Source organism: Geotrypetes seraphini, chromosome 11, assembly GCF_902459505.1.
Source record: "Geotrypetes seraphini chromosome 11, aGeoSer1.1, whole genome shotgun sequence".
NCBI classification, from domain to species: domain Eukaryota; kingdom Metazoa; phylum Chordata; class Amphibia; order Gymnophiona; family Dermophiidae; genus Geotrypetes; species Geotrypetes seraphini.
Window position 1 is genome coordinate 130786650 of NC_047094.1, and position 12911 is coordinate 130799560.

At 44.3% G+C, this 12911-nt stretch overlaps 1 protein-coding gene across 4 annotated transcripts in view; it reads left to right on the forward strand.

The window, feature by feature from the left end:
• Window positions 1-5241: 5241 nt before the first annotated feature.
• The window catches only part of KIAA1755 (KIAA1755 ortholog), a 102437-nt gene continuing 94767 nt past the window's right edge, over window positions 5242-12911 (forward strand). For all 4 annotated transcript variants that reach the window (XM_033963640.1, XM_033963643.1, XM_033963641.1 and 1 more), the window contains exon 1: window positions 5242-5422. In XM_033963640.1, coding sequence (XP_033819531.1) covers window positions 5420-5422 — 3 coding nt within the window. In that variant the 5' untranslated portion in view covers window positions 5242-5419. The remainder of the gene's footprint in view (window positions 5423-12911) is intronic.

The window sequence follows — 12911 nt, forward strand, 5'->3', positions numbered from 1 at the left end:
AAGACAAGCAAATATTTGATTACATTTTAACTTGATATACAAGCAATGTCTTGCAATACGAGTACATACAGTATACACGCGTCACATCATCACAACTGAGCCAATGGTTCTTCTCTCTCTGACGCACCGGGAGTGTAGTGACTGTTCTAAACGAGCGAGGTCTTGCAATACCAGTACATACAGTATACACGCGTCACATCATCACAACTGAGCCGATGGTTCTTCTCTCTCTGACGCTGCGGGAGTGTGGTGACTGTTCTAAACGAGCGAGGTCTTGCAATACGAGTACATACAGTATACACGCGTCACATCATCACAACTGAGCCGATGGTTCTTCTCTCTCTGACGCACCGGGAGTGTAGTGACTGTTCGAAATGAGCGAGGTCTTGCAATACGAGTACATACAGTATACACACGTCACATCATCACAACTGAGCTGGTTGTCAGCATCACTTCTGTTTTGTCTGTAGCTGATCTTTGCTGCTTCCAAGAAGTTGCTACCCTAGGCGCGACCATGCACTTTGCCTAATGAATTATGTTGGTGTCAGGTAACATCCTCTACCGATTCCTGCTTTGCTCGTCGGATCCTTCGTTTTCTCTGCTTCGGCATTTGTCTATAACAGTGGTCTCAAACTCCAACCCTTTGCAGGGCCACATTTTGGGATTTGTAGGTACTTAGAGGGCCTCAGAAAAAAAGAGTTAATGTCTTATTAAAGAGTTTGAGACCACTGAGTTAAGGGGAACGGTTAATCCGCTGGCTGGGTTGGAAGGCAGAGGGGAGAACAGGACAATCAAGCCATTGTGACATCACTGAGGAGGTTGGCTCTTATTGGTGGAATGAGGCATTATGACATCACAATCTCAGCTCTGCTTCCCAAAGACAAACAGGATGTCATGGTTACAGTAAAGCCAGTGGTCTCCAACTCAAACCCTTTGCAGGGCCACATTTTGGATTTGTAGGTACTTGGAGGGCCTCAGAAAAAAAGAGTTAATGTCTTATTAAAGAAATGACAATTTTGCATGAGGTAAAACTCTTTATAGTTTATAAATCTTTCCTTTTGGCTAAGTCTTAATAATAATATTGTCATTTATAGCTAAAGAGACAGATGATCAAGAAACACTTTTATTTTACTTTTATGATTATGATAAGCATGATTATGATAAAAATAGTACCTGGCGGGCCGTGAGTTTGAGACCACTGGTCTAGATGGTCCCGAAGTCCTGACTGGGTTTAAAAACAGACTACTCCAGAGTTTACTATTTCTTCAGGACTGTTTTCTCCGAGTTGTGTGGTTTTTTTGTTTTTTTTAATTTATGTGTTTTAATTTTCTCTTTTATTTCCCGAGGGAAGTGGTGAAGAGGAAAACAGTGATGGAATTCAAAAAAGCGTGGGATAAACATAGAGGATCTCTAATTAGAAAATGAAGCATGTAAATTAAAGAACTAAGGCCGGTACTGGACAGACTTGCACGGTCTGTGTCCCATAGGTGGTGATTTGGTGTAGGATTGGGCTGGGGAGGGCGTCAATGGGAACTCCATTAACTTGGAACAGGAAGATGACTTTATGGTACATATCCTGCAAACAGGATGGTTGGATAGGCTGGAGTGAGCTTGGGCGGCATTTGGAACCTAGGACAATACCAGGTGGACTGTACAGTCTATGACCCAGAAATATCAAAGAGACAAGTTAATTTAATCATGTATTTTTAATGGGTATAACTTATGGGCAGACTGGATGGACCATTCAGGTCTTTATCTGCCGTCATTTACTATGTTACCTGGCAGAAACCCAAAGAGTAGCAACATTCCAGAGCTGAGATTGTGATGTCATAATGCCTCATTCCACCAATGCCTAAGAGCCAACCTCAGCAGTGATGTCACAATGCCTCATTCCACCAATGCCTGAGAGCCAACCTCAGCAGTGATGTCACAATGGCTTGATTAGATGGAACCTAGGACAATACCAGGTGGACTTTAGTCTATGGCCCAGAAATATCAAAGAAGAGACAATTTATTTAATCATCTATTTTTAATAGGTATAACTAATGGACAGACTGGATGGACCGTTCAGGTCTTTATCTGCCATCATGTACTATGTTACTATATTATTCTTTTTCTTTTTCCTATTTTGATCTTATATTCATTTTGGCTTAACCTCACCATTCTTGGAATTTTGTTATATCTTTTTATTTTAATATATTTACTCAGGTACTTTAGCTAGATTGTGAGCCTTCGGGACAGAGAGGGAAGTTCTAAATGCCTAATTTTTATTTTTTGTAAGCCGCATAGAATTGTAGGATATTTGAATAATAATAAAAGAAAATGGATAAGTCAGTCTGGTCTTACATAACTGGTTCTCAGAGGTCATGAGGTCTGCATCAAAATTCATTCAGCTTCTTAGCCTTCCAAACGCCAAACAAAAATGTCTCCTGGCATCCTAGCATGCGTTTTAGAGCTCCTTGGAAATAATCCTGATCCTCAAAGAATGACGTCATGCACCAGGCTTTCAGCTGCCCGGTCATGCATTTTGGCCCGCAGGGTAATTAGATTTGGCCCGCGATTTGGCCCTCTGTTTCTTCCCTCCCTCCTGGCTTCCCGGTCTCACCTTCAAAGCAGACTGCAGAGGATCGCTAGTCGGCTATCAGGCTGCCACTATCAGGCAGTCGTTATCAGGCTGCCGTCGACCTCCGCAGCACACTCTTAGTAAGTGATGTCAGAGGGTGAGCCGACACCGACGTGAGCATGCTGCACAGGCCAGAGAAGTTAAAAAGGTAGGGGAAAGGGAAAGGGCACGCACATGGCAGGGGGGGGGGGCGGGGAAGAGGCCACACACCCTTACTATGCCACTGCTTACAGTCTAACTTGGACAGGCAGACTAGAGGTCTGCACGGGAACGGAGATTGTGGGAATCCTGCGGGTCCTGCGGGGATCCCCCCCCCAGGTCTACGGGATTCCCGCGGGGATCCCCCCAGGTCTACGGGATTCCCGCGGGGATCCCATCCAGGTCTACGGGACTCCCGCGGGGATCCCCCCCCAAGCTCACGGGACTCCCACGGGGATGGAACCGGGGTTCCCGAGGCCTGGAAAGAGAATTAGAAGATAGACAAAAGCCGAAACTGGGACCAAGATGATGGAAACCCAAAATGTCCCACCAGCTACAGCAAGGGAGATGTTCATTTGGAGGGGTGGCTAAGCTCAAAGTGGGAGGCCTAGCCCCCCATCTCATGGTCATGCCACCAATTGTGTTTAGTGCAAAATGAAGTCCTTGCTGAGTTTGTTTTGGGGTTTCCAGTTCAGTTTTGGCATATTTTTCTTATGCCACCCTTGTCCTGAAAAGTGCCTCTCTCAATTCTGCTTTAAATGATTTTGATGCTGTATTGTTTGATTATTCGCTGCATTCAAAACCATTTGTGGGTCTTGGAAGGACCTCTCACAAGTCACCTATGCCAGATGGTGGAACCAGCTTTGTTTGCTCTACAGATATGAGTTTTATATTGCCATAAATCCAACTCTTATTTCTTTTAACAAGAAATGGTCAACCCTACAGTCACATGACCTAATGTCTATTCTAATTCTTTCCAGTGATGCATGTATCTCTTATTACTGTTCACTGTTATTTGTTTATATTGTATTTTATTGTTGATTTAAATCTCTATGGGCTTCGGGGCCGTTACCATGCAGGAGCCGCTAGCACGGCTTATAAAACAGGCCCTAAGACTTAAAAAAAAAAATCAAAACTGTCAGAAGTAATTGCTGCTTTTTATGGGGACAGGTAACTTTTAGGGGGGATAGGCGTGGACAGAGGAGATTCCTCGCAGGGACGGAGGGGATTCCTCGCAGAGATGGGCAGGGACAGAGGAGTTTCTGGTGGGGACGGGCGGAAACAGGTGGGATACAGGTGGGGACAGGTGGGATTTCTGTCCCTGCGCAACTCTCTTAGACAGACATGACTTACATAGTTGGGGGTGCAGAACCCAAGATGAGAGGAGTTAGGAGATGACAGCAGTCCCAAAGAAGTGCCAACTCCTTTATTATGTCGGGGGGGGGGGGGATTTGTGTTGTGTTTTGCACTCCCAGCTATTCTATGCCACATACATTGCACATAAGTGTGCAGGAGGGCCAAGGGAGATATTGGGTTGGGGGGTGGGGGGCGTTTAACAGCAAGTATCCATTAGGGTTTCTTCCTTCATCTCTGACTCCAGTTTGAACATACCACCAGGAATGCCTTTTTTTCTAAAAACCTGCTTGAAAACAAAGCGCAGGGCGCAGGATTGAAGCCTGTAGACCAGGGGTGTCAAAGTCCCTCCTCGAGGGCCGTAATCCAGTCAGGTTTTCATGATTTCCTCAATGAATATGCATGAGATCTATTTGCATGCGCTGCTTTCATTGTATGCAAATAGACCTCATGCATATTCATTGGGGGAAATCCTGAAAACCCGACTAGATTGTGGCCCTCGAGGAGGGACTTTGACACCCCTGACTTAGATAGTCTGATTAGGGGTGGGCAACTCCAGTCCTCAAGGGCCAGAATGCAGTCGGGTTTTCAGGATTTCACCAATGAATATGCATGAGATCTATTTGCATGCGCTGCTTTCATTGTATGCGAATAGACTTCATGCATATTCATTGGGGGAAATCCTGAAAACCCGACTGGATTGCGGCCCTCGAGGATCGACTTTGACACCCCTGCTGTAGACGTGTAGCTGAGCGGAGAGCAATTTTCAGAGCCGCCAATTTACCCTGGGAGATGGCTTGGAAAATCCCCCTTTCTAAGCAATCAAGTCGGATGTTTCAGTTCCTTATTAAGTAATAAATGGTGTTTTATCCCTTCATTGTGTGAGTTGTGGTTGCTCCTAAAAAAAAAAAAAAAAAAAAGTTCAACTTTTTTTTTTTTCTTCAAAGAAAGTAAAAACTGTGGGTTTTCGTGTGCATTTTGGCAGAAGTTGCAGCTCTAGGACCAGAGTAATTTGATGCCTTTAGCCTCCCCCACGGTAGCAAAAAAAAACACAAAGCAGGGCACATGCCAGGGCTGGCACAGGAAGTGTCTTTATGTGGGCACAAAAGGCAGCCTGACTTTTATTGTTCCAATATTTTACAATTTCAGGAAAGCAAAGCTGAACTCAGCTCCTGCACTCTCCACAGCTTTCCCTCCCCCTTTCCGCTCCCTCCCCAACTGGGTTGACCCTCCCTGCTAGAGGTAAGAGGGGAGGGGAGTTCCCCAGCTCCAAGCGGTCGTTTCCAGAGCACCTCGGGATGGGGAAAGAAAGACTGGTGTCTCGGTAGGGTTTTTGTTTTCAATGCACCTGGCCGGACACAAAAGCGTTTCATATGAGGCGAGAGCTCCAGGCTGGACAGAGACGGAGAGATTGCAAACAGGGGAGGATGGGGAAGTCTTCTTGCTAACTTCTCTGAAAAAGAAATGGTAATTTAAGTTCTCTTTGTACTGCAGTGATGTCATGGGTGGCTTTCGCTTGTTGATTGTGCATTCTTAGTGCAATTATGACGTCACAATGCAGGAGGATGCCAGGAACAAAAGGGTCGGGGGTCCGGTCCCGTGGAACGGAGGTATTTCGGAATGAAACAAAGCAACAAAAAACCCCCGTACGGGGTTTCTGCATTTGGGAATCAAACGGGAACGAGGGGGCCATCTTCAAACCACCTCTGAAACGCTGATCTTTCTGCTACTTTTCCAATTACAAGTTTATCCGTGTTTTGCAAGCTGCCCATGGAGACTTGCACCTGCTTTCTCTGCGGGTCCTCGCTCTGGAAGAGCAAAGCCTGCACACTAGCCTTGTGACTTCACTTTGCCTCCCCCCCCCCACCCCAGAACATCTCTGGGAAATGCAAGGGAAAAATATGCATGCTGTGGGATAATTTAACACATGGAGGGTGGGCAGTTTTCGAATAACCTGGTGTAAATCCCCATTTATGCGGGTAAATGGTTGTTGCAAATTACCAATAGCATTCTTTTCTGAAGTGCAGAGTAACTGGTTAATTAATGTGGCATCATCTCCTTATAAGGTAGCTAAGAATTGGCTTGATCGCTCATTTCATTAGGGTACTAGTTATACACTTCTCCCTCCGTATTTGCGGTTTCAGCATTTGTGGTTTCGATTATTCACGGTTTTTAGCATGCTGGCTCCTCCACCCCAATTACATCAGCTTGCATAGAGAAATCGGCGATTCCAAGCGTTTGTGGAGAAAAATCACCGATTCCCGGCACTTTCTTCACCGTGTCTCACCGCCCCTTCAGGAACAGGCCAGGTCTCCCACCGTGTTATTCGCGGTTTCAAACCCTATTCACGATGGTTTTTAATAGAAAACAGCGAATAACATATGAAAAAGTTATTCGCGTTTTTTTTTTTTCTGTATTCACGGATCTCTTAATCCCCTATCACAGCGAATACGGGGGGGAGAAGGGTACCCTAAGGTGGAATTCTATGAATCGGTGTCTCGTTTTAGGCATCACAAGGGGGTGTGCGCAGATGTGCCTAATCATTAGAGAATATTAGTGTGAGGCAGCCATGGTCCTTGAAAGTTAGGCATTACTATTTATGACGGATCAATTTATTTCATTAATTTTCTATGCCGTTCTCCCAGGGGAGCTTAGAATGGTTTACATGAATCTATTCAGGTACTCAAGCATTTTTCCCTTGTCTGTCCCGGCAGGCTCACAGTCTAATGTACCTGGGGCAATTAAGTGACTTGCCCAGGGTCACAAGGAGCAGCGTGGGCTTGAACCCACAACCTCAGGGTGCGGAGGCTGTAGCTTTAACCACTGCGCCACTCTAGAAATCAAAATGTAGCAAAAGTGAGCCGAGTATAGGACCATCAAGCCATTGTGACATCACTGAGGAGGTTGGCTCTTATTGGTGGAATGAGGCATTGTGACATCACAGTGTCAGCTCTGGTTACTAGACGCAGACACTTTGCACACTGTTTATTTATTCAGTTTTGTCTATACTGTTCTCCCAGGGAAGTTCAGAAAAGTTAACATGAATTTATTCAGGGACTCAAGCAGTTTTCCCTGTCTGTCCCGGTGGGCTCACAATCTATCTAATGTACCTGGGGCACTGGGGGGATTAAGTGACTTGCCCAAGGTCACAAGGAGCTGTGTGGATTTGAACCCACAACCTCGGTGCTGGGGTTATGGCTTTAACCACCGTGCCAATCTAGAAATCAAAATGTAGTAAAAGTGTGCCAAATATAGGATAATCAACCCATTATGACATCACTGCTGAGGTTGGCTCTTATTGGTGGAATGAGGCATTATGACATCACAAAATCAGCTCTGATTACCAGAGGCTGTAACTTTTCACACTATTTATTCAATTTTCTATACCGTTCTCCCAAGGGAGCTCAGAATGGTTTACATGACTTTGTTCAGGTACTCAAGCATTTTTCCCTGTCTGTCCCGGCGGGCTCACAATCTATCTAATGTACCTGGGGCACTGGGGGGATTAAGTGACTTGCCCAAGGTCACAAGGAGCTGCGTGGATTTGAACCCACAACCTCGGTGCTGGGGTTGTGGCTTTAACTACTGTACCACTCTAGAAATCAAAATATAGTAAGAGTGTGCCAAGTATAGGATAATCAAGCCATTGTAACATCACTGCTGAGGTTGGCTCTTACGCATTGGTGGAATGAGGTATTGTGACATCACAGTCTCATCTCTGGTTACCAGAGAGATACTTTTCACACTCTTTATTCAGTTTTCTATACCTTTCTCCCAAGGGAGCTCAGAATGGTTTATATAAATTTTATTCAGGTACTCAAGCATTTTTCCCTGTCCTGGTGGGCTCATAATCTATCTAATGTAGTTGGGTCAATGGGGGGATTAAGTGACTTGCCCAGGGTCTCGAGCAATCTGGGTTTGAACACACAACCTCAGGATGTTGAAGCTGTAGCTTTAACCATTGCGCCAAACTCTCCCAATGGCAAGTCTAACTAAGTGTGTCATGCAATGTGAACAACTGATAGTATTTGATAAATTGTAGAGAATGACATGGTGACAAAATTTGTCACCGTTCCCATCTCCATGGATAACCACCATCTCCATGCCATTCTTTAAGGAGAGAGGGAAGAATCAGAGTATTATTGGACACAGCCACTGACCCTCAAGCCTAGCACTGAAGAATGCTGGTGGAGAAGGACTGAGGTTGAGATAGACACTAAAGAATGACAGCATCTGGTATCCAGAGCAGATATTGTGATGTCATAATACCTCATTCCACCAATAAGAGCCAACCTCATCGGTGATGTCACAATGGCTTGATTTCCCTATACTTGTGCTCATTGACTAGATGCATTTGCCTCACTGAAATGAAAAGTGTCAAGAAAAGTATCAGAATGACACCAGGACAGAATTTGTCCCCGTGGTTAATTGCAGGAAACCATCCCCTGTAATTATTTAAAGAGAGAGGGAGGAATCGGAGTATTAATGGGCTCAGCCTATGACCCTCAAGCCTTGCATTGAAGAATGCTGGTGGAGAAGGACTGAGGTTGAGATAGACACTAAAGATTGACAGGGTCTGGTAACCAGAGCTGGGATTGTGATGTCATAATGCCTCATTCCACTAGTGTCTAAGAGCCAACCTCATCAGTGATGTCACAATGGCTTGACTGTTCTATAAGAATCAAGGGTATGAACGGGCCCAGCTACTGACCCTCAAGCCTTGCATTGAAGAATGCTGGTGTAGAAGGACTGAGGTTGAGATAAACACTAAAGAATGACAGCATCTGGTATCCAGAGCAGATATTGTGATGTCATAATGCCTCATTCCACCAATAAGAGCCAACCTCATCGGTGATGTCACAATGGCTTGATTTCCCTATACTTGTGCTCATTGACTAGATGCATTTGCCTCACTGAAATGAAAAGTGTCAAGAAAAGTATCAGAATGACACCAGGACAGAATTTGTCCCCATGGTTAATTGCAGGAAACCATCCCCTGTAATTATTTAAAGAGAGAGGGAGGAATCGGAGTATTAATGGGCTCAGCCTATGACCCTCAAGCCTTGCATTGAAGAATGCTGGTGGAGAAGGACTGAGGTTGAGATAGACACTAAAGATTGACAGGGTCTGGTAACCAGAGCTGGGATTGGATGTCATAATGCCTCATTCCACTAGTGTCTAAGAGCCAACCTCATCAGTGATGTCACAATGGCTTGACTGTTCTATAAGAATCAAGGGTATGAACGGGCCCAGCTACTGACCCTCAAGCCTTGCATTGAAGAATGCTGGTGTAGAAGGACTGAGGTTGAGATAGACACTAAAGAATGACAGCATCTGGTATCCAGAGCAGATATTGTGATGTCATAATGCCTCATTCCACCAATAAGAGCCAACCTCATCAGTGATGTCACAATGGCTTGACTGTCCTATGCTTGGCTCACATAAGAATCAGAGTATGAACAGGCCCAGCCACTAACCCTCAAACCTTGCATTGAAGAATGCTGGTGGAGAAGGACTCAGGTTGAGACAGACACTAAAGAATGACAGTCATTGGTATCCAGAGCAGACATTGTGATATCATAAAGTCTCATTCCACCAATAAGAGCCAAGGTTATGAATGATGTCACAATAGCTTGATTGCTCACTTATTATATATTACATTACATTGATGTCTTCTATCCCGCCAATACCTTTCAGTTCTATATAGCGTAATATATATATATATGTATACGGTAATTAATAATTGATTTTTATCAATTAATTGCCTCTTAAGTTGATTAATTAGCATGCAGATCTTTGATCTGTGCACAAATTTTAGCAACAAAATCTTGGCACTTTATATAGAATCTGGAGGCCAACTGTCAATTATTGGCGCCAAGCACGCATGTGATGATTAGCGTTTTGTTAAGTTCGATGAATATATTATGTTGGTTGATATTATGTATGTTCTATTGTGAGCCGCTTAGGATTGTAAGCGGATTATAAATATTTTAAATAAATAAATATAAACTAGGCTCATTATTGGTGCTTAAATATAAGCGGCAATGTATAGAATTACCTTTCAATTTTTTTGTGCGCAGTAAATGAACATTGTTCATTGAGAGCCTTAGACTTGTGCACCTGGGCATTTTGGGCAGCAGGTATCCCATCTCTTCTTAGTCAGTGCCAAGATACTGAAGAATTTGCTCTGCCAGGACTTTCTTTGGCATCCTTCAATTTCTCTTCTTGCCCATTGATGTCCATTACATTATGATGTTTCAAATGCCAAATTAGAGAATGACTTGTAAGCTCTGCCTAACCACACAAGCCTGGAACACTTATGATGTTAAAGTGTTTGAGGCTTGTGCAGATGAGGACGGAGCTTAGGCATTGGTGGAATGAGGCATTATGACATCACAATCTGAGCTCTAGAATGTTGCTACTTATGATAAAGTGTTTGAGGCATGTGCAGATGAGGACGGAGCTTAGGCATTGGTGGAATGAGGCATTATGACATCACAATCTGAGCTCTAGAATGTTGCTACTTAGGATTTTAAAGGGTTTGAGGCTTGTGCTGACGAGGACGAAGCTTGCAGGAACGGGGAAGGGATAGGAAAATAACTCATGGGAATGGGATGGGAAAATGAATTCCCACGGGGAAAAATTTCTAATGCCAATCGTTAAGCTGCCTTAGAATTTGTGCAGCCATCTGGATTCTTGGAACTTCTGTGAATGTCTTCTCAGGATCTCTTCATTGGTCATGATGGGCAAAACCAAGAATGTTTCCCAGACACCACTGATGGAGCCCATTCAGTTTCTGTGTACTAATTTCTCATATTTCAAAAAGGCATAAGTTGCAGTTGGCAGGATGATCGCATTATAGATCTTAATTTTCATCATAGTGTAGATCTGTGGTTCCTAAATCTGTCCCGGTCGCACCCTAGCCAGTCCAGTTTTCAGGATACCCTCAATGAATATCCAGAAGTTAGCTTCACAAGCAATGGAGTCTGGAGCATAGTTCACTTGGAACGTGCCCAACTGGAGACAAGCTAGATGTTTCCTTGATCCCGTTCTCAAGACTGCCCCTGCAGCTGTAAGCATTGTCATCCTCTCCTCTCAAAGAGCAGAAGATAGAGGAAGAGAACCCAAGAGCCACCGTAGGTTGTTGGCTCAAATCGCCTTGTGACCCTGGGCAAGTCACTTACGGGCAAATTCTATAAGAAGCGCCCAAAAGTTAGGCACCGATGTAGGCCCTGTTTAGCGCGATTCAAGCAAAATTGGGCGCTGTTTAATGAATCACGCTGAGCGGTACCAATTTTGGAGGCGCCCAAGAAATAGGCCAGCTCTAGGCACAACGAAAAGTCAAGTGCCTAGCCGAGCCCTTAAGCATGCTTAAAAGCAGCGATTCTGCAACAAGGCGCCTAACACGAAGCCACGCCCACGCCTACCGGGCATTGCGCCCGTTTTTTTTCAAGGCCGCTTAAATTTTTAGAGGCGCCTTGTTGCCGAATTGCTCTTTCTTGATAGGCGCCTAAGTTTCAATTATTGCTGATTAAAAAGCTTAAATGAGCTTGTTAATTAATTTAGATAGGCACCTCTCTAGTTGGGCACCTCCGAAATAGGTGTCTAACGTTAGAATTTACCATTGCCCCAGGTACGTTAGATATAGTGTGAGTCCACTGGGAGAGATCGAAAAAAATTGCTTGAGCACTTGGAATGTGATCCACCTAGAAACACTATTTTGACTTCCTCGCAGCGTCAGAGAGAGAAGAACCATCGGCTTAGTTGTGATGATGTGACGCATGGATACTGTATGTACTGGTATTGCAAGACCTCACTCATTTAGAACAGTCACTACACTCTTGCAGCGACAGAGAGAGAAGAACCATCGGCTCAGTTGTGACGCATATGTACTTCTATTGAAAGACCTTGCTTATTTATCAAGTTAAAATTAAATAAAGGGGTCCTTTTACTAAGGCGAGATAGCCGATTTAGCGCATGATAAATATTAATACACGCTAAATGCTAACACATCCATTATATTCTATGGATGCATTAGCGTTTGGCATGCACTAAATCAGCTTCCACGCCTTAGTAAAAGGAACCCTTTATTAAATTTTAACTTGTTTGCCTCATTTTGAAATTTAAAAAAAAAAAAATCTTGTGGCAATTTTATGGTCTGCCATTTTCTGACTTAATATTACCATTTCAAAATCCGAAAAGTTCCAAAGACCAAAATATGCCTGGTATTCCGTAAAGAAACGTAGACATCCTCACCAGTGCTTGAAATAGCTCCCATAACCGGTATGTTTAGTAAACTCGCTGCTATAGAAACGCCCTCGGAATGGGTAAAATATCTTGATAAATCAGTTTTCAAATCTGTTCAGCTACTAGGTTTACTAACGACCTGGAGTGGGCAACTCTGGTCCTCGAGAGACGGAATCCAGTTGGATTTTCAGGATTTCCCCAATGAATATGCATGAGATCTATTAGCATACAATGAAAGCAGTGCATGCAAACAGATCTTATGCATATTCATTGGGGAAATCCTGAAAACCCGACTGGAATACGGCTCTCGAGGACCGGAGTTTAGATCAAGGGTGGGCAACGGTCCTCGAGGGCTGGAATCCAGTCGGGTTTTCAGGATTTCCCCAATGAATATGCATGAGATCTATTAGCGTACAATGAAAGCAGTGCATGCAAATAGATCTCGCGCATATTCATTGGGGAAATCCTGAAAACCCGACTGGAATACGGCTCTCGAGGACCGGAGTTTAGATCAAGGGTGGGCAACGGTCCTCGAGGGCTGGAATCCAGTCGGGTTTTCAGGATTTCCCCAATGAATATGCATGAGATCTATTAGCGTACAATGAAAGCGGTGCATGCAAATAGATCTCGCGCATATTCATTGGGGAAATCCTGAAAACCCGACTGGAATACGGCTCTCGAGGACCGGAGTTTAGATCAAGGGTGGGCA